The 21,604-nt window shown below is 55.2% G+C and overlaps 1 protein-coding gene across 2 annotated transcripts in view; it reads left to right on the top strand.

Annotated features, from left to right (window-relative positions):
- The first annotated feature begins 9,559 nt into the window (after positions 1-9,559).
- Smarcd3 (SWI/SNF related BAF chromatin remodeling complex subunit D3) overlaps positions 9,560-21,604 on the top strand; it is a 32,415-nt gene continuing 20,370 nt past the window's right edge. The window contains exons 1-2 of one of the 2 annotated variants that reach the window (XM_021727281.3): positions 9,560-9,675; positions 11,419-11,560. In XM_021727281.3, coding sequence (XP_021582956.1) covers positions 11,522-11,560 — 39 coding nt within the window. In that variant the 5' untranslated portion in view covers positions 9,560-9,675; positions 11,419-11,521. Of the gene's footprint in view, positions 9,676-11,418; positions 11,561-21,604 lie in introns of those variants that run through there. The other variant, XM_040291248.2, reaches the window with a different exon arrangement.

The raw sequence follows: 21,604 nt of genomic DNA, 5'->3' as shown, positions 1-21,604 counted from the left end.
AAGGATGCCCGGGCAAGGCACAGGGGAGGGCTCCCAGAGCTTCCGCACCCCTCTGGGTGAGCCACCCTCCCAGCTCAGCCGAGGCTCAGCCAATGTCCTTGCTTACCAGTGGTCACGGAGCTGGACCTCAGCCACCGCCCCTCTCCTGAGGGTCGGTGGGTGGGGCTGAAAGTGTCAAACTTCTAGTTCTTTACTATTTGGTCTTTCAGGTGACTGGCCCCATCCTAAGGCCACCCAGGAACCCCACTCTAAGTTACCTCATTAACAAAAACTCAGCTCGTTATAAATAGCAAAAGAGACTACTGTCACCCAGGACCTGCGGACAAGACCGAATGTTTCTTATTGTGCCACAGAGTTCATTCCAGTTTCGGGCTACAGCAGAACTGCTGTGAGCACCGGTTTGCAGGTCTCTGTGAGCCTGACATGTGTCTGGGGTACATGTTAATAAACTCCTTTCCAAAGTGCCAGGCGGGATTACCTTTCCCTCCAGCGGTACCAGGGGCTCTGCTGCTCTGAATTTTAACCTGCACTTGATTTGGTCAGAGTTCTGGACTTTAGCCAATCTAATAGGTGCAGGTTGTGTTGCTGCTTTCCATTTCTGTGGTGGTGGTGGTGAAATGGGCACAGCAAACACCATTTTAACCATTTAACCTCAGGAGAACACAACCTTGATTCCACTCCAATGGGAGGTAGGCCTCGCCCCAGCCACTTGGGGCTTCTCCTGCAGCTGGATCAACAGGGCTCCCAGGGCCTCCCTGGACAGGCGGGATGAGGCCCAGTCACCCGGGATACGACCGACCGCTGCTACCGAGTAGGGGCTGAGGGTTCTCATGGTTCTTCTCTGCCATCAACAATGACCAGGGGGATGCCGTGGTGACCCCCTGGTCCATTCTCCATCCTTCCTCCCCCCCCCCCGCCCCTCTGAGCAGACGCTCTCCGGCCTGGTCCCTACTTGTTCTGCTGGAGCATCTCCTCTCCCTGCCCCTCCCCTGGGGCCAGTGTCTGGCGCCATCCCTCAGCCCGTCCACATCACCCTTCTCCACTGAGCCCTCTCTGTGTGCCACGTCCTTCCCACTGGGGGTGGACCGACCCTGGGACCTTGAAGTCATTGAGCTTTGCTGAAGCACAAAGTTCAAGGAGGGAGAAGGTGGCGAAGAGGAAGAGGGAGAGGGTGACCGGCGAGGCAGCTCCAGGCCCTGCGGGACGTCAGCGATTGTGACAGCAGAAGTTACCTCCTCCCCCATTGCCTCAGTGTCATCACCCAAAAATAAAGACGAGGACGGGCCACGCCTTTCCGGGTGCCCCCGAGGGCTCCCAGAACACACTGGGGTCCTGCCACCCTGGGGACCAGCACATCAGTGGTTTGTGAGGGACGGTGACTCACTGCCAGGTCGGAGCCACGAAGGGACCACATCAGATTCGGTAGCTGAAGAAGGTTTTCTGGAGGAAATGTGGAGCAGGGTTGGCCAGGGGACAGGTGCCATGGAGCCAGAGCAGCAGGTCAGCTGGGAAGGGGACAAGTGCCACCGCCGCAGCCAAGACATAAACCCGAGGGAGACCCGGAATTGCACCCAGAAAGAAGGCACGGAGCGCGAGGAGCGGGAGCCGCCTGCTGGATCTGGGACCTATTGCACGGTGCCCGGCAGGGCCACCGGACAGCTGCCCCTTGGCCTCACGCCTCCAGTGACTGGGGTCAAGCGAGGACCGCCCAGCTCCTGTCACTCTCTCCCACAAGGGGACACTTCCAGGACCTGGCCCCTCCTGCCTCACCTCGAGGACGACCGCTCCTGCACACCCTGTCCCTCGGCCCCTCCCTTCCTGCCTTGCCTAGGCCTTTCCTCCGGGTCCCACAGTCCCTCCCCTCTGCTCGGCCAGGTCACCCCTGAGGCCCTGATGTGATGGGCCTGGGCTGGGCCTCTGGCCTGGTGACTTTTCAGTGCCCCACAGGTGACCCCAGGATACATGAGCGCTGGGAACTGCAGGTGGCTGGCAGATTCTAGTGCCCTCCGTGTTCCCTCTAGTGCACCTTCTCATCAACTTACAAGCTTGCCATTAATTCCCGGTTTTAAAGAAACCTTTGCCACCCCATCCCTTCCTCCAGCCAGCGCTCTCCTTCCCAGCTCCCTTGACAATCCAACTCCTCTCAGGCGCTGTCCGTCCTTGCTCTCTGCCTCCTCCCCGCCTACTTGTCTGCAGTTTGCATGGCTGTGGGGACACAGGCTGTGGGGACACAGGCGCTGACGACCACCCGGGCTGCCTTCAGATGCCTTCAGATGCCCTGTGGGTGCTTCTGGTCCTCCTGAGTCACGGTGGGGGCCTTCCATTCCCCTCTCCGGCTTTCCTTACATCAGAACTCCCTAAGACTGGGCTTTGGAACCCTTCTCTTTTGATGCCCATTCCCTTGGCAAGCTCATCCGTTTCGTGGCATAAAATACTGCCTAAACGTTGACCCTGGGTGTAAATTTCCAGCCTAACTTCCAGCCTCATACACCCTAATGCCAGTGGACGTCCCTTCTTGAATGTCTATTAGGCATCTCAAACTCATCCTCCCAACCTTCCCAGTGGGAGTAAATGGAAGTTCCATGCTTCCAACTGGATTCAGGCCAAAACCTAGGAGCCATTCTGCTCTCTTTCTTTCATACCTATGGCCATTCTGAGAACAAATCCCATGGTCAGTATTTTCAAAATTTATTAAAAATCTGCATTAGTCTGTTTTTCATTGCTATAACAAAATACCTGAAGCTGAGTACTTTATAAAGAAAAGAGGTGTCGGGCTGGGGTGATAGCTTAGTGGTAGAGTGCTTGCCTAGCTTCTGCCAGGCCCTAGGTTCAATCCCCAGCACTGCAAAAAAAGAAAAAATATATATTTAGTTTGCAGTTTAGGAGGTTGAAAGACAAAACAGCTTGGGGCTGCTGCTGGTGAGGGCCCCCTCAGCTGCACCACTTCATGGAGGATGGCACCCCACTGGTGGGAACGCAAGAAGTAGAGGTCATATTGTCAGACAGGAAGCCAGAGGCTGGCTCCCGTCGGGCTTGCCGGAACAGCTTGCTCTCCAGAGAAGTAACACGAGGTTCCCTGGGAAAGACCTGATCCCTTCCCAGGGCAGTGCCCGTCACCCGCTGGGCCCCTCCGCCTTCCCGTCTCACCGCCTCTTCCCATTTCTGCATGAAGGACCCAGCTCCCGACCTGGGCACCTCTGGGAGCTCACTCAGCCACCCCACGCAGCATCCTGGCGCTTCTCACCACCTCGGCCACCACCTCTGTTCAGACCTGCCAGCGTCTACTCTCTGCCTCCTCACTGCGTCCTGCTTCAGCCTCGACCCGAACGGTCCATGGCCAACATGCAGCAGACACGTCCAGTGAGGTGTCCGTCAGGTCATGTCTGCCCTTGCTCAGATCCTGACGTCTGATTTAGGTCCCTAAAATACCCGGCAGGGCCCCGCACAGTCCCTGAACCTCAGAGCAGTCTGGCCACACTGCACTGCTCTCACACTCCAGGCCCTGAAAACCGAGACACCCGGAGAGGCCTGGCCAGGCCTCCCCTGCTCGCCCCCTACTGTGCTGGACTGCAGAGCTCCTTCCCTGCTTTATTTATTGATCTTTTAACTAAACTTTTTATTTTAGAATAATTTTGTGGATTCAGGTGCAGTTGTGAGAAATCACGTGGAGAGCTCTCTCACGTATCTCCTACCCATTTCTCCAAAGGTAACGTCTTGCAAAATCAGAGTACAGGATCACAGCCAGGATATTGAAAATGCACTTGTGTGAGTTTCCTGTGGCTGTGTCACTAATGACCCCAAACTGGCCAGTGCAAATACCACCGGTGTACTCTCTCCTCGCTCTGGAGGCCAGAAGTCCCGGGCCAAGGCACGGGCAGCACTGAGCGCCCCGAAGATCTGGGGAGAATCTTTTCCTCTTCAGCTGCTGATGCAACCCATCCTCCTGTGCTGTCTTCACACACACAGAGAGAGAGAGAGAGAGGAGTGATCCCCTTGGTCCCTCTCTGATAAGGACACTTGTAATGGCAATGAGGGCCCAGCCAGGAAATCCAGGAGAATTTACTCTCCAGACGTTTAATCACATCTGCAAAGACCTTTCCGTCCAGAATAAGTAACATGAACAGATTCTGGGCATTCGGTTGTGGACAGATCTTTGGGAACCTTTATCAGCATAACTCAGCAGTATAGATTCTGGACGCTTCCATCCCCAGAGGGATTCCCCCTCCCACCGTCCCCTCATAGCCACACCCATTCCTCCCATCCCCACTCCCTCTTTAACTCCTGGCAACCACTAATCTGTTCTCCATCCCTGTAATTTTACCATCCTCAGAATGTTATATAAATGGAACATGCAGTATGTAGCATTTTGAGATTGGCTTTTTTCACTCAGTTGGCTTTTTCACACTTTCAATTAACTCAAAAGATTGGAATAACCTTGTAATTATTTTGAGATTCCTCTGTGTATTTGTGTACTTCAACAGCTTGCTCCTTTTCGTTGCTGAGTAGTATTCCACAGCACAGATGCACAACAGTTCATTTAACACTTTACACATTGAAGGACACTTGGGCTGCTTCCAGTTTGGAGCTATTATGAAGAAAGTTACTGAAGCATTCATATGTAGGTTTTTAGGTGAACATGGGATTTTATTTCTCTGGGTTAAATGCCCAAGATTGCAATTGCTGGGTTCAATGTGTGATTAATTTTACAAGAAACTCCAAACTTGCTGGGCGAGGTGACTTATTCCTGAAATTCCAGTGATCCATGAGGCTAAGGAGGAGGAGGACCACAGGTTCCAGGCCAGCTTTAGCAATTTAGTGAGACCCTCAGCGACATAGTGAGACCCTGTCTCAAGATAAAGAATAAAAAGGGCTGGGGACACAGCTCAGTGGTGAAGCACCCCAGGCTCAATCCCTAGCACCAAAAATAAATAAGAGAGAGAAACTGTCAGACTTTTGCAAAGTGCAGTGCCTGGCCATGCAGGCGCGCTCTACCTCTGGGCATCCTCACCAGCGTCTGTGCCGTGGCTTCAAGTGCAACACAGGTGCACGAGTGACGGCCGCTGGAGCTGAACAGCCCTGCCTGGGGCTGATTCTCGTCTGTGTGTCCTGGCTGGGGATGTATGTCTGTCAGTGCCTGTTGCTCTTTTTCTAATTGAATTATTTGGGGGTTTCCTTCTGATTTTTCAGTTCTTCACATATTGTCAACCCTCTTCCTTTGTGTCATCTGTGTTTTGCACGGTTTCTCTCCGACATGGCTTTAATTTCCATGCTCATGACAGAGAAGAAGCTTTTTATTTTGGTGAAGTCCAATTTAGCAAATTTTTCCTTCTATTTATTTATTTGTGTGGTCCTGGGGATCTAAACCAGTGTTGCTCCACCACTGAGCCCCATCCCCAGCCTTTTATTTTTGTTTTGAGACAGAGTCTCGCTACGTTGCTGAGGCTAGCCTCAAATTTGCAGTCCTCCTGCCTCAGCCTCCTGAACCACTGGGATTACAGGTGTGTGCCACCACACTCATCCTTTTTTTTTTCCTGAGATAGTTCTCACAAGTTGCTGAGGCTACTTGTGATCCTCCTGCCTCAGCCTCCTGAGTAGCTGGGATTACAGGCTTGTGCCACAACACAGGCTTGATTCAGTTTTGAACATTGAACCAGACTTGCATGTCTAAAATAAACAGCCTACCTATTTTTCTTGCCCGCTATCTATCTATCTCTCTCTCTCTCTCTCTCTCTCTCTCTCTCTCTCTCTCTCTCTCTCTCTCCCATTTGATGATGAGTTCCCAGAGGGCAGAGGCCTTTGGTTAACTTTGTTCATTGCCTAAGACAATGCAGCAAGGACTCAGCTCTTACTTATTGGATGAGGCAAGGAGCGAAGAGAGGTGGAGGGACTTCCCACGATGATGGCAGAGGGAGAGTCCAGGGCACGGCCGTGGTGGCCAGCCAAGCTGGGCGGAGGTCACGAGGCCCAGGGCAGCCTGTTACGTCTGAATGACTTGAGAGGAGGGTAAGACAGCCAGCCAAGAGTTTGCAGTGGACCTGGTGATGACCACACAGAGACTTTTATAAACATGATTGACAGAGCGGAACATCCACACAGCGCAGTCTTAATCGGAGCTGAGAAGACGAGCCATCAAGCACAAAAACCCACGGAGGAAACTTAAACATATACTGTTAAGTGAAAGAAGCCCATCTGAAGAAGCCCAGTACTAAGAGTCAACCCAACAGCACTCCCGCGGAAGCAGAACTGCGGAGATCAGCGGTTACCAGGGGTTCGGGTGGAGGGAGTTTTTTGTTGTTGTATTGAGGTGCAGAAAAACCCAGGGGTGCTTTATCACTGAACCATATCTCCAGCCCTTTAAATTTTTCCTTTTTTTATTTTGAGACAGGGTCTCCCTAAGTTGCTTAGGGCCTCACTAAATTGCTGAGGCTGGCTTTGAACTTGCCATCCTCCTGCCTCAGCCTCCTGAGTCGCTGGGATTACAGGCCTGTGCACCACGGCTCCTGGCTATGTTTATACATTTCTCAAACCCAGAGTGAGAAGCCAGATTTGTTTATGTTCTTCTGGGGGGAAGTGTACGTGCACACACGTGCTGAAGGCACACACGCATGCACATGCTCAAAGCACACACTTTCATACCCATGAGTGTGCTTTATACATTTTTCTGTACATCTTGCTTTTTTCCCTTGACGTATCATTGAAACTCCTCTACATCCCCCTTGCCTGAAAGCATTCATTAAATGATGCAATTTCCTGTCACCTGTTTATACCCATCTTGGGATTAACGTCACCTGTCACCTGTTGAGGAGCATGAGGTCCTTTCCAAATTCTTGCCAGGTAAGCAGTGCTGTGGGGAACAACCTCAGACATTATGAATGGCTGAATTTCTCCCCAACTCTAGCCCCATCCAACCCTGCCCATTCTCCAGCCTCTGCCTCAAGCCAGCCCAGCCCTCCCGGACCCCCGTGGGCCACTCGGAGCCACCACTCATCTGCCTGAGTCTGCCTCTATTCCATGCCTGGTGCTGGGCTGGGCCTTGAGGTGTCCAGACTGGCGGGTCTCACTGGAGTCAGAGGACAGGGGACAACTCACCAGGGGACAGTTATTTAGAAACTGAGTGCTGGGATAGAAACCTTCTGCCCCCTGGAGGTCCTGGGGAGGGGCTCTGCCTGGTCAAGGTCCCTGCGAGGCTTCCTTGCTGGCTATGAGGGGGAGGAGTAAAAGAAAGGCCATGGGGTGTGGCACCGAGGGGCAGACCACCGGTCGCCCTCCACTTGGGTGCTGACTGGCTGCGCTCCCCCCACCCTCCTTACTTTCAGAACTGATGATCTGTCCTGTTGGAGGGGCTCTCCCAGACTCACCCTGAGGTTCTCAGCCAGTGGTGGAGGAGGGAAGAGCCGGGGGCACTGCTTCTCCATAGACCCAAGGGGAAGCTGCAGCTCCGACCTCCAGGCACAAGGATCTGGGTCCTGAGGAGCCTCCAAGCCCTCAGATCCCACGATTCCCACAGCTCTCCATCTCTCCCGCAGGCCACTGGGAAAACCATCCCACCTTTCCCTCCCGGCCAACCCTGTGTCCAAGTGCTGCCTCTGGAGATTTATCCCTTTGGGCTGCTAAGCTCTGCCCCTCCAGAAGTGTCCCGTTTGAAGCTAATATTCCTGGGAGGGACAGCTTGGGTAGCATGGACCCCGTTCCCTTCGTAAGAAAAGGCCCCAGAGTCAGTTTTGATTAAGGGCATAAAGTGAGAAGATGTGGGTAAAAAGTCCCTGGTGGGTCCTCTGAGTCTCCAGGGATGGGGGGGGGGCCGGGGAGGCTCCTGAAAATGGAAACAGGTGCTAGGAGAAGGGGCAGGGGCAGAACTGAGCCGGTTTCTCCAGGGCAGAGCAGGGGGGCAGTTTCTGTCCCCTTTGAGGTAGGTGTCCTTTAAAAGGCTGTAAAGCAGCACGATTCATAACCCCTGGTAGATGGATGAATTAGCAAATGCAGCATACATGCCATGAAATATTATTCAGTCTTTAAAAAGAGCATCCTGTCACATGGTACAACATGGGTGAATCCTGAGGTTTATCCATGTGACCGAGTGAGGAGAAGCCAATCACAAAAGGACAGACACTGTATTATTCCACTTACACAAGGTCCCTAGAATGGTCAAATTCATAGAAAATGGAACACAGGTTGCCAGGGGGATGGGGGAAATTATTGTTTAATGGGTACAGAGTCCCAGCTTGTGGTCATGAAAAGGGTTCTGCTAATTGGTTGCACAATAATGTGATTATACTTTACAACCCTGAAGTGTGCCCTAAAACATGCTTCAGATGGTAAATTTTATGTGTGTTTTATCAAAATTGAAAAATTAAGACAATAGCCAGGCACCTATAATCCCTCAGGAGGGATTTGCAATCCTCCTCTGGAAGCTGAGGCAGGAGGATTGCAAGTTCAAAGTCAGCTTCAGTAACTTAATGAGGCCCTAACCAAGTTAGTGAGACACTGTCTTAAATTTTTAAAAATGTAAAAAAAAAAAAAAAAAAAAAAAAAAAAAAAAGGTTAGGGATGTGGCTCAGTGGTTGAGTGCCCTTGAGTTCAGTCCCTGGTACAAAATAAATAAATAAATAAATGAAACATTACAACCAAGAAAAAATGAGGGGTAGAATATTTCAGCAGGCAGGAGCTGAGTTCCACTTCGTGCTGGACACTGCTGTCAGGTCAGAGGTTTGAGGCAGGACTCTGGAAAGAGCCTACAGTGACCAGAAGACCAGAGCTGGGCTCATCTGGCTGCAGTTGGGAAAGGGATTCCCTAGGTTTCTCCAATCCCTTCAGAGAGACACCAGTGAAGCTCTTCTGGACCACAATTATATCATGTATGTGTAAGTACTTGCAAGAAGGGCCAGTTGTGATAGAACCAAAGTGTTCAGTGCATAAAAAGACAAGACTTTTTTTAATGGGTAATGAGTGCAGCCACACTGAAGCTGGACCAGAAGCAAAGCTCACCCTCAGAACTGCATGTGAGAGTGTGGCCATCATGTATGGGGGCGGGGGGCATCCAGGTGTAGGTAACCTCTGCATCAATTAGGATGCTCTGTGAATTCCTGTATGTGCACATCTGTGTGTAGGTTGGGAGGACCCTATCGTGGATAATGTGCACAGTCACATTATGTTGCTCTGTGGATCTGTGCATGTGCACACCTGTGTGCATGCATGTGTGTGTGTAGTGTGTGTGTGTGAAGGAGGCCCTGGTGTAGGTAATGTGTGCGGCCAAATAAGATGCTCTGACTGAATGTGTGTGTGTGTGTGTGTGTGTGCTCTCACTGGTACCGGTGTGTGCTGGGGGTGCTCAGTGTGGGTAACCAGTGCAGCCACATGGCATGCTCTGGCTCGGTGTGATCGTGGGTATGCAGGTGCATGTGCAGACCTAAGACATGTCTGTGTAGAGGCTGACGCGCCCCACCTGTCTGGGTCTGGCAAGGGCCCACGACTGACTCTGAGATGAGATCCTACAGACGGATGGATGGGGCGACGCTTCCTGCTCCGATCCCTAACTCATTATTAAGCTCCTCGCTCTTTGCAGACGCTCCCTGCGCCTCCCCCGCTCCGGGCTGCAGCGGCGCAGGCGCCGGGCCGAGCCGAGCGCCGAGCGGGGAGCGGGCGATCGCGCTCCGGGCCGGGGTCCCCGGGGAGCAGGTGAGCGACCCGCGCCGCGCGGCCCCCACGGCCCTGGGCGAGGACGCCGCCCGGCCGCGCTGCGCCAGCGCCCCCGCCTTCCCTGCTGGCAGTACCCGCCTCGCCTCTGCTGGCATCCTCCTCCTCCCCCTGCCTGGCTGCCGGGCATCCCTCCTCCCTGCCTGGCATCCCTCCTCCCTGCCTGGCATCCCTCCTCCCTGCCTGGCATGTCCCCCTTCTCCCTCCTGTCTGGCATCTCTTCCCTCCCTCTGCCTGGCATCCCCTCTGTCCCCTAACTGGCACCCCTTCTTATACCTTCCCTGGCACACACCCCCACCTGGCACATCCCCTCGCCCCACCTGGCATCTCCCTCTCCCTTTCTGGCACCGTCCTCCTTTCCCGATGTCTGCCCCCACTCCTGACTCTTCACCCCGCCCCAGCCTCGTGCCTCTCCCTCCTGCCCCCTGGTACCTCCTGCCTGACTGGCCGCTCTCCATCTCCTCTCCCCTGCCCGGCTCCCTCCCCTCCACCCCCATGGCTCCCTCCCCTCCCTCCACCTGCACTTCCCTTCCTCCCCTGTCTGGCACCGTCCTGCCTGGCACCTTCCCTTCCTCCCCTGTCTGGCACCACCCTCCTCCCCTTGCCTGGCACCTCCCTCCTGCCTAGCACTTTCCAGACCTGCTCCTCCTGGCACCCTCTCCCTCCTTCCCTACCTAGCACCTTCCCCAGCCGGGGCACCCCTCTGGCCCCCCTTGGCTGGCATCTCCCCTACCTAGCACCTTCTTGCCCCTCCCTGGCACTTTCCCAGGCTCACCTTGGCATCCTTCTCCGTGGACATCTCTCCCGTTCATTTGTCCCTCTGTCCCCCGCCTTCCTTCGGGGCACCTCCCCCAGCTCTGGATGGGGTATCCCCTCTCCTATTCTCACCCTCCTCCTCTCCTGTCAGCTCCAGCAGCTGTCTCTGGGCCACACACACCTTCCCACCCTTACCTGCTGGGCAGGGCCTCTTCTCCAGCTTCCTCCCCTCATCCTCCTTCCTCCTTGCCATTACCACAGTGGAGCCTTCGTGGGACACATGGCCAACCCCCCCTCTGCCCACATTGTACATGTGACCCCCCAACACTCTCAAGCCCACCCCACCCCCTCCCCAGACCCAGGCCCACAGCATCATGTTCTCCCCGGGCCCAGGGGACTTCAGTTCAGAAGTTGAGTCTGACCCCAGCCCTAGATCTTCCTGCTCTTCCAGGCACAGAAGCTAGGGGATGGGTTCTGGACAGAACCAGGAGGCCACACACAGCGGGGCCTGGATGAGCTTCGGGTTCGGAGCACACTGACCTCTGGCCCACTCCCCCTGGGAATCCCCTGGTGCCAGTCACCATCCCCGCTGGTCAGCCTCCTTCACTTCCAAAGCCCAGCCCTCCCTCCACCTACTCTCTGCCCAAGGCCGCTTTCCCCTGTGAGGCCTGGGGCTGCTGGGGTCTCAGCTCCTGTCTCTCTAGTTCTCTGTCCTACAGGAAGGACCCTTGGGCCCATCTTCGCCTGCATCTGGCACACACTGTGCCCACCCCATGCTCTTCCGTGGGCCACTCAACCTCAGACTGACCTTTGCTGTCCCTCTAGACCTGGTTCCTACCTATTTCCTGTCTTCTTCCTCAGACCTCCTATCCAGGGAGTTTGGCCTCCTCTCCAGCCTCCTGAGGCCCTTTCGAATCTGCCTGGGGGCTGCAGATCCAGCCCACCCCTCCCATTGTCCTCTCCTTTCAGATCCTCCTCAGAATGGCCCTTGGTGCTGCAGGCGCTGTGGGCTCTGGGCCCGGGCACCGAGGGGGCACTGGATGACTCACCCAGTTGCAGGACCCTGCCATCTATGACTCCAGGCCTTCAGCACCCACCCACAGTGGTACAGGTAGGCTCTTCCTTCCCCCAAAGCCAAGAGCAGGAGCTCTGACCCTCCTAGTCTGCCAGCTCTTGGCCCTGGCCACATCGCGTGGTCCCTCGCATGTCTGCCCGCTGGACCCCTGAGTGCCCGTGCAGTGCCTCTCCTCATCCCTCCCAAGGCTGGAGCCCCCTCCTTGACTCTGCTGACATCTGTCATGTGTGCCACTTCTCCATCCCTGCACTACCTCCTGTGAGTGTCCCCCTCACCTCCTGGTGTCCCCAGGTCCTGCCCTTCAAAGCCACTCTGAGCCAGGAACACACTAGTTGGAAGCCATGTTTGGCTTCTGTGGAAAAGGTCTGGGGCTCTGGCTTCTTCCATGTTCTCCCTGCCCAGACACCCAGAGACACCGTCTCTCCCCTCACCCGGGCACGGGCATCTCGTGCACACCACAGGGGAACACATACACGTACACCCACTTGTGTAGCTCTGCTAGCTGGGGGAAGCTGTAGGTCCCCTGGCACAACTTGGGCTCAGAAACCTCCCTTGAGACATGCCCCAGCAGGCATTGGTGTCGTGAAAGGGCGAGTGGTGGCCCTGCTGTGCCACCAGTGGGCCTTGAGCTCAGCAGCTTTCCCTCAGCCATTGCATGTGACTTGGACCCTCCTGAGCCTCTTCAGAAGGTGAGCGGGGGGACCACCTGGCTAGGCCCACAGCAGCCCCCTCCTCCAGAGGGATGCACTAGGGCTTGGGATAGAAGAGCCACCTGCCAAGGCGGTCCCTTCCCTGGGAAGAAGTTAGAGTCAACTCTGAAGCTGGGGTCTGGCTACATGGCCCACTTGTCACTCTGGCCAACTCCACCTGCCGATGAGCTGGGCGCTTCCAACCCAGAAAGAGGGTGGACAGGCAACCAGGCAGAAAGTGCCCAGATGGAACAGGCCTCACACTGTGGAGGGGACACCAGGAGAGCCCTGAACAGGTGTAGTTTGAAGAGGTTCTCAGAAGACAGGGCGGGCGGGGGTGCTGGTGCTGTGGGACAAGGGACAGGATAGGCCTCTTTCAGCTTCTTCCTCCCCCAAAGGGGACAAAGAAAGCCACCCTCCTGCTGGCTGCTCCTGTACTCTCTCCCCTCTAGCCTCCAGATGGGCCCAGGCCAAGGGTAAAACAGTGCTGGGCTCTGGCTGCTGCCTGGCCCCAAGGGATTAGAGCCACATAGGGTGGCAGTGAGTGCCAGTTGCCTGATGCAGAAACATGTATAGCTCAGGAATGCCCTGTCCACACCCAAAGCCCCAGGCCACTGTCCACAAGAAAGTCAGGTCCCCAAACTAAAGTCCCATCTCCCTACAATCTTTTGGTACCTTTTGGCACCTTAGCAGAATTGTGGATCTATTCTCAAGTCTGTGGAAGTTGGCTTTTTTTTTTTTTTTTGACACCAGGGATTGAACCTAGGGGCACTTAACCACTGAGCCACATCCCCAGCCCTTTTTAAAATTTTATTTAGAGACAGGGTCTCACTGAGTTGCTTAGCGCCTCGCTAGTTGCTGAGGCTGACTTTGAACTCATGATCCTCCTGCCTCAGCTTCCAGAGTCACTGGGATCAAAGGTGTGCGCCACCGCACCCAGCTGCTGTGATTGGATCTAAGCGTAGATTCCATAGAAAAGGAATCACTGGTGTATTCAGTATGTTCTTCCTAAATCAAAGGATTTAAATTCTGGGGTATCTGAGGGTGGACGCCATGTTCAATGGTGGGAGAAGCCCAGCTGGGAGGCTGCTGAGATCCCCGGGATATGAGCAGGAGCTGGCCCTCCACGTAGCAGGCCCTCCACCTTGTAAAGGGTGGCCTATTGGAGGTAGCCTGAGTTGAGCCCTACAGGGGTCCCTCCACAGGAGGTGTTCCCAGCGCTGTTCTTGCTGGAAGAGGGTGATTTCGCTGAAGGGTTGGGGGCGTGGAGAGGAGGTCTGAGAGGACGGGAGTTGGTAGCCGCGGGTACCTCCTGGCCCCTGGACATGGGATGATTCCTGGGAGAGATGAGGCCGTGAGGGCAAGGCACCCAGATATTGGAATCACATTAACATAAAATCGGCTTTCATTCAGTGTGGAGTTGCAGGCTCTTGGTGGCCCAGGCACATGCTCAGGCATTTGAGTGCTGGTGATGAGCCCCCGCTGCAGGCCAGCGATGGTGGGCATGAGTGGCACAGACGGGCAGCAGCTGGAGGCTGTCATGCGCTCGCCCATGGTGTGATTGCAAGTGAGTGCTCCTTGTTAGTGAGCGTTAATTGGCAGAGGTAATGAGCTGGAGGTGTCACTGGGAGGTGTCCCTGGGAGGACCGGGAGGTAGATGGGGAAGGACCCTGGGCTTTGGGAATTCCAAACCCTCTGGAATTGCTGCAGCTGAGGGGCCCACCTGAGGCCACACCAAGCCTCTGGTGACTGGGAGACATCTTGTGGGGACCGTAGCTGTTGTTCCCAGTGTCGCTAGGTGGTGAGGGGCGCGGGAACCCTTGGTAATTCGCAAGAGACCATCTGAGAGGGCTGTGGCTCGCTTCAGCTGGGCTGCCATCTGGGATAACACGCTCCCTTGGTTTGCTTCCTGGGCTGCGAAACCAGTTTCTCTGTGACCTAAACTTACTTCCAGGGAATTTGAGAATGTGCCTTATGAGCGTGTTCCCCACACATGCCTTTGCTGGAATTTACAAACTTGGATCATCTCCCACGCGAATCATTTTTCCAGACTGAAGAACGTTCTGGGGCCTGGAGTGGGGAGCAGGGTGCTGAGGGAGGGGTGGGGAGATGGTGCATCCTCTCACTCCAGAAAGGGCCTGAGTGGTGGTGTGCACACCTAATGGGAGAATCAGGACAGAGGGAAGGTGGGGTGGGGACACACACAGTGCCTAAGGGTGAGGTCAGTGCACGAAATGTCAACCCTCAGGTCCCAAGACCCCTGTTGCCATGAGTCACCTTGTTCTTAAGACAGAAACCAAACCACTTGTTCAAATCACTGTGGTTGTCTGGTCCTATCTCCTCTGGATGTCATAAAGGGGACACAGTGTGACAAAGTTAAGCAGTGTCCTCAACAATATTCTAACAGTTTCCTAGGGCCACGGCAAGGACTGGCACAATCCTGTCCAGCCAAATAAATATAGTGGACCCTGCTTAATCCAAAGAAAAAACGGAGAGCCACAAGAGGAGTGCATTGCCTCCTTCAGGAAATACTCCCCGTGTTCATATTTACAACAGCGTTTCCAATAAATATTGGGCAGCAGGAAGGTTTTCCACAGCTGAGAATTAAGTAGAGTCAGTTCTCCTGGCTGAGAGGATAGCTGTAGGAAACAAAGAACTCCATCAGCACGCATGACAGCAGGTGGGTTTGGAGGAGGACAGTCCTTACCCACTAGGTCCTGAACCCACCGGGGGCTAGGCAGAGAGGTCAGGGACACATTAAGAGGGGAAGTGGAGAAGGAGGCATGACCCTGGGGCCTACATGTGGAAGGCAGGCCCTGTGCCCCTCCTGGCTTGCTTCCTGGGGACACAGGAACAGGAGCAGATGGTCCATACTGGGCCGACTCCCCAAGAGAGAAGGGCTGGCCACAGGGAAAATCGCCCTGGTTTCAGCCTCTAGTCCCTCACCCCGAGAGAGCGATGGATGTGTCCTGTGTCAGACCCTCCCCACCTCATCAGGCCGAGCATCACCCACCAGGAGGAAGGGCTCAGAGAGGGGCAGGGGGTGACTCCAAGGTCTCCTCTTCTGGGGAATAGAGTAGAAGTTTCCTTGTGGACACTTGAGGACAAAGGGTGGGGTCCCCTCAGCAGTGCGGGGAGCCAGCCACACAGCTGGACAGTGACATCAGTGTTCAAGTCCATATCCTTCCTGGGGACAAGGGCCACTTCCCTCCACTGGGTTTTATTTCCCTCATACATCCCTACTCCGTCCACTTGCTCCTTCCCAAGCCACCCTCCCCCAGTCCGTGCCACTCTTGTCCTCTGCCAGACCCCTGAGGTAGCCACCTAACTGGGTGCCTGCTCCTGACCCCCCCCCGGGCGGGGTAGGCGGGTTGGACTTCCTGAAGAAGCCCCGGCCCTTTGGCTGCTCCTCATGGCTTCCAGCTGCTGCCTCACTCGGGCCCTTTTGGATGTCCCTTCTGCCTCCACACCTGACCTGGCTCCCTTTGCCTGGCTCACTGCAGTCCCTCTGTGGCCCTCCTTCCCAACTTTGTCCCACCCCTGATTAGGAATGAAGTCCCACCATCTGAAGCCTCACAGGATGCATTGAAACATTTAATTGTGGTGCTCTTTAAAGGCATGGGTTGCGCTGTGCTTTTACCAGAACTCTTCTTGCCTCGGTTTCCCCTCAAGCCCCCACTTTTCCACCATCCTCGTCTTCCTTCAGAGGAAAACCCAGGGCTGGGGTGCAGCTCAGAGTGGAGCACATGCTTAGCCCGCACACGTCTCTGCATGGACAGACCAATGAGGTGAGGTGGCTCTGACAGTGACTCCCGTGCTCTTGTGCTGCTGGCCTCCCCCCGAGCACATGGACGTCTGAATGGCTCCATGCAGGAGCTCCTGACTCACAGGGCAGGTCCCTCCGGCAGGTCCCCTGTCGGCAGGCTCTCCATATTCCAGCTTCTTCCCTCTTCGGGTGTTGCCATGGCGGTGGAGAATCTTCCTCCCCTGGCCTTGCTCTGGACCTTGGGAGTCACAGAGAGTAGACCTTCCTGTGCCCAGCCACCTGAAAGCCCTTGGAGGCGGTTCTCCTGGCCCTGCCTCCTCCCAGGGACATTGACTTCCGCGCCTTCACGGGTTCTTTCCTGCAGGCCTGCAGGCCACTCACTTCCTGTGGGTCTGTTAGGTGAGCACTGCCCCATGCCAGCCAGGCCCCGTGTCCCGGATGCAGAGTGAGACATCGGCCTTTCTACAAGGACTCAGTGACTGAGCTCTGCCCCTCTGCGTAAGGCCAGGCATGGGATGGATTCCCATATGGCCCCCGGTGGTCACACTTGGGTTGAAATGTGGTGCTTGGCGTGACTCCTGCAGTAGGCACCATCTGTAGGCCCTGAGCACGTTTTCCTTGGTCCTCGCCTCCACTCACACTGCCCACATTGCACCCCTGGCCACCCAGGGTAAGGCCCTGCCCCAGCCCTGAGGTGCAAGTTCAAAGGCCACTTCACATCTCACAGGAAGTCCATCCCACTCTCTTACATTAATTACTGGGCTCCCAGGAGCATTTGGATTTCCATCCCCTACAACAGGGAATAAGGAGTGAGTGTCGTAAATGCTGCCCTCACAAATGTCCCTTCTGCCACGTCCCCTGAAAAGAAGAGCCCTCCAAAAGCTCAGCCCTTCCCCAGCTCCACCTGATTGTGTCCCAGTTCGTTGGTGGGCTTATAGTGCCAGCATTCTAATTTTTTAAGATATTCTGGAAATCTGGTTTTTTTTTTTTCTTTTCACATGAAATCTCCCAAGTTGTAAGGTTGGTGCCTAATTAAAGTGTTTAAGACACGACCAAGGCAAGCGAATCCCATCTGCCCTACCCACTCTGTGTCACCCACCTTGATCTCCTCACCATTACCTGTCACCTGCCATCTCTTGTGTCCCTCAGCCCAGAACCCAAGCCAGCATTTCTCACCAAGAACTGACCCCCAGGCGGGCGTCAGAGGGCCCAGCTTGAGAAACCACGCTAACAGCTCAGCCACTTGAGGTGGCCTCCTTCAACAGTGAAATTGCAAACAAAATGCAAAGCCTAGTTCAAAACCCGAGGACCCCCCCTCAAGACGAGATCGGCGGTCCCTTGGGAGAGGTGTTGCCCCTCAGTCCTCGGTGGCATACTGATCAGGAGGGGCCAGGGGCTGAGTGGAATGCCCCTCTGGACCTGTGTGCCTTCTCTGCCTCCAGAGCAGGGGTGCTGAGGAAACCCGGGCCACCCTGCACAGCCAGCGAGCAGGGGTGGTGACCCAGAGAGGATATTGGCCTTAGGATCAGAAAATGGGAGTCTAAGCCCCATTCACCTGCAGTTGGTGCCCAGCTCTGGGTCAATCATGAGAGAACACGCTCAGCCTTTTGTTCCTGTCTTTAAAGTGGGTATGGTAACATCCATTCTTTCAACTTTTGGGGAGTTAGAACCCCATGAAATAGTGCATGATTGGACTGTCTGGCAGGCTGAGCTCCCTAAAGATGCAGGCGTTCATTGGAAGGAGGTTGACAGAACATCTCATTGTCTTCGGGGTATGATCATAAACTCGGAGGCAGTGAAGTGCTGGTCACTGTTTAACAAGCGGCTCTGGGCAGGGCAGTGGGAGCACAGCAGAGTCCTGATTTGTGTCATCTGCTGAGTTGTAGCACAAGTACTCCCACCAGGGCTGATGTCAAGTTACTGCCCTGACACTGCAGCAGGTCACTGGCCAGATGTTACTATAATCGAGCACATTTGTAAGATGGAAGATGAAGAGCAAAGGGTGTAGGTCAGTCTGCAGAGTCCTGCTGCTGGTCCTTTTTCAAGACATTCAGGAAAGACCTGGATGAAGATTGATGGTCACGCTCCCTGGATTCATGGAAGGTGCTCAGACCTGGGGTTCCGAAGCCCTCCACCCACCAGAGGACTGGGCTAATTCTCCTGCGATGACTATTCACAGGAAGAAGTAGAAGTGTCTGCTTCTGAGTCTACCAGGGCAGGAGTGTGGTGGGGAGCGCATCAACGAAGAGGAGTGAGGGCTAGGAGTGGGCTGGGTGGTCAACAGGCGTGACACGGCCATGGTGGGATGGCTTCTTCAATGCTCTGTGACTTAATGAGAATGTTCACATGTGACACCTCACTACTGTTTTGCCGTTGACATTAACCCAGCAAGAGAAGTAAGGTGACAGTGCCCATTGGAAAGGTGAGAGACTGGGGCTCTGAGAGGTTCGTGTGACTTGGTCCCGGGGTCCTCCTGTTGGGAGGTGGTGGACAAGAGACTCAGCTGTCTCTGGCCCCCGGTTCTGCTCACCCTGTTCTAACAGAGGCCATTCTGAGGGGAGGCCAGAGTGGAGAATGGCTGTCCAGCAGGCCCCATGAAGACCGCCGCGGGAGGAGCGAAGGGAGGTATTGGGGTGAATCATTTCATCAGGGCGCTGTAACAGAGCGCCGCAGTCTGGGATGGGGGTAGCTGAGTGGGAGTGTCCTTGCCTAACGTGTGTGAGGCCCTGGGTTTGGAAAAAAAACAAAACTAGAACAGTACCACAGAGTGGACAGTGAAGCCACACACTGTCGTCCCAGGCTTCTGTGGCTTGTGGGTGGCTGTCTTCTCCCTCTGCCGCTTCACGTTATCTGCCCCTGCCTACCCTTCCCTTTTCAGTCTGCACGCCAGTCACGCTGGATCAGGGACCCACCCTGATTACCTTGCTTTGACTTGATTTCCTCTCTGAGGACCAAACCAGGCGCATTCTGAAGTACTGGGGGTCAGGGCTCCACCGCACGGGCTTTGGGGAAACATAATGCGACCCACACTGAGGGACTGACTGCTGCCTTCAGAGTTTGGAAGTGTACCTTGTGGGAGAGGGAGAAGACCAGCTCCAAGTGGCTGGAACTTCGGGGAAGTGAAGGGGATCTTTGGGCCACACCCACCACAGGGGACCTTGGGCTGCTGGACGCTGGGATGCTGGCTTCTCACCTGGCTCCTGGGTTCCCCACCTGCAGAGACAGAGGGAGGACTTGGCCTCCTGTGCCCATGGTTACCCTGGACAATCAGTGCGCCTTCTGCCCAGCTGGCCCCCAACCCTGCCCCTACAGCCAGTTCTGCCACTGCTCTGCCCTGGCTGCTGATGCTGCCTCAACCAGAAGCACAGGTGCAGCCCCCAGAGCTCCCGGAGCTCCCAGATACTACTGTTCGCCTGTGTCACCTCCGTTCTGGGGGAAGGAGGCAGCCCACAGAGGCCCACTTGCCTCTGTGTCCTGGGAGAGTCACCCAGCTCCTCACCCAGGCTCTAGCTGGCCTGAAGGCTCCTTCCTGAGGGACTTTAATGCATGCACCCTGTGCTCTGGGATGGGCAGAAGCTGCTGCCATCCTGGGACACCTCCCAGGAAGGAACTAACATCAGCTCCTCTCTGTGGACAACTTCTGCCTTTGGGAACCTGACCTTCAGCCCCAAAGGGGTGATCATGCCGGGTCAAGGGAATGGCATGTGCAAAGGTTCTGAGGTGACAGGAACTCAATAAGTCTGAGGTCTTGGTAGGGATGGTAGGGCTGAGGGCAGGCACCAGGCAAATTCAGCCCTGTGGGCCCTGGCCAGGAACTTAGATTCCGTCATTGCAATGGAAACCACTGTCAGATCTTAAGCAAGCATGTGCCGTGGTCCTAGTTAGATTTTTTTTAAAAGGTCATTCTGGCTACAGGGTGGAGAACAAGCTGGAGAGAGAACAGGATGAAGAGGTGGGTCCAGGGCTGGGGTTGTGGCTCAGTGGTAGAGGGTTTGCCTGGCATGTGTGAGATATGAGTTCAATCCTCAGCACCACATAAAAATAAATTAATTAATAAAGGAAAATATATAAAACATAACAATAACATTAAAAAAAGAGGTGGGTCCAGAAGAGAGATGGTGGTGGCCTGGCCCAGGATGGTGGCAGGGGGCGGCAGAAATGCAGGGCTTGAGAGGTCATTCAAGGTGAAATCAACAAGCCTGCCTAAGGAGTGGACGGGAGGGCCCAGGAGAGGAGAATGTCAGTAACCCCGCAGCACAGCGTGGAAGCCCGAGCCCTGGAGCTGCCTGGGAATGGGCGGGCTTGCAGCTGAGTGGGAGGAGGATTAGAAGGCATTCCTGCAGGTGGAACCTAGGGGACAAACACAGGGCTGCAGGGACAGGTGGACACATCTGGGAGTGGGAGCGGAGGCCCCTGGCAGCAGAGGTAGGGTCTGCATAGACATGGGGACACTCTGCCTCTCTGTCCCCCTCTCTCCCCAGCTCCCTCTCAGGTTCGAAGTTGTAGTTTACAGGCTCAGCCTTGATTTGAAACCTCAGAACCCCCCTTGGCTTTTTAAAAAATTAAAAATAAATCAATCTAGCAGGAGTATCTGGGGCACCCCCACCTCCTCCCACCAGCCTCCTACCAGCCTCCCACAGCAGGGCCAGAACACAGTCTGGAGACGGGCTGCATCCACTACTAGCCTTGGGCAGGTCATCTTGCCTTTCTGGACCTCAGTGTCCCCACCCATGAAATGCTCACGGTCCCCTGGTAAGGCATGTTCACGTGAACTGAGCTGACGTCCATCCAAGACTTCAAACATGGTCGCAGCGCAAGTGACGTGTGTCAGCTGTCCTGGGTACCAGCGTTAGTCCTGCCTGTCGCCATTTGTAAAACTCCCCAAGAGAAAGCTTGGACCAGCGAGTGGCCTTGCGGATTCTTCTTGGGTTTTAGTCCAAGCAGTTCATGCCATGATGGCTCCTGAGTGTCCTGCTTCCCCACAGCCTGGGCACAGCCCCTACCAAGTTTCAGGCCGTAGGCTTTGCGTGTGGAGGCTGGCGCTGCACACTGGCCTTGGCTGTTCTCCGCAGGGAAACCTCCCACAGGTGGGAAGGACTCACACTCCGCAGACGACTCGGGAGCCCACCCCCATTAGTCACTCTGAGTAATCACCTGGCTGTGATTCTCGGGGCTGACCCCTCATGTGCACCCCACAGCTGAAGGGGTTGGAGGGCTCCCAGATTCCACTCCCCTCTAGCTGGAGCCAGTGGGCACCAGGATCAGCCAGGCCTGGAGAGGAGGCAAGTCAGTGGCCGCCTAGCCCCCTGGAAATCCAGGTAGTGAGTGGCATCGGAAGCTGATAACGTGGGTTAGGGGAGCTCTTGGGGGGGCTGTGCTGAACTCTGCTCTCTCACCTCAGAGCCACTGTGAGGCAGGACTCCCTGTTTTGCAGAGGAGGAAGGGAAAGGATAAGGTTAGGGCTCAGTGTCTGAGCAGGGATTGAACCCAAGAGTACCCGACTCTAGAGCTGAGGTTCTCAACCTGGGGCAGTTTCTCCCTCCAGAGATCAGGGACGAGGTCTGGAGTATTGTGTGGCTTACACTGGTAGAGGCCGGGGATACTTCTAACATCACTCAGAATACA

The sequence above is a fragment of the Ictidomys tridecemlineatus genome, chromosome 2, assembly GCF_052094955.1.
Source record: "Ictidomys tridecemlineatus isolate mIctTri1 chromosome 2, mIctTri1.hap1, whole genome shotgun sequence".
In the NCBI taxonomy this organism is placed as follows: domain Eukaryota; kingdom Metazoa; phylum Chordata; class Mammalia; order Rodentia; family Sciuridae; genus Ictidomys; species Ictidomys tridecemlineatus.
Note: the sequence above shows the minus strand (reverse complement) of the source record. Positions and strands in the feature narration are given on the sequence as shown.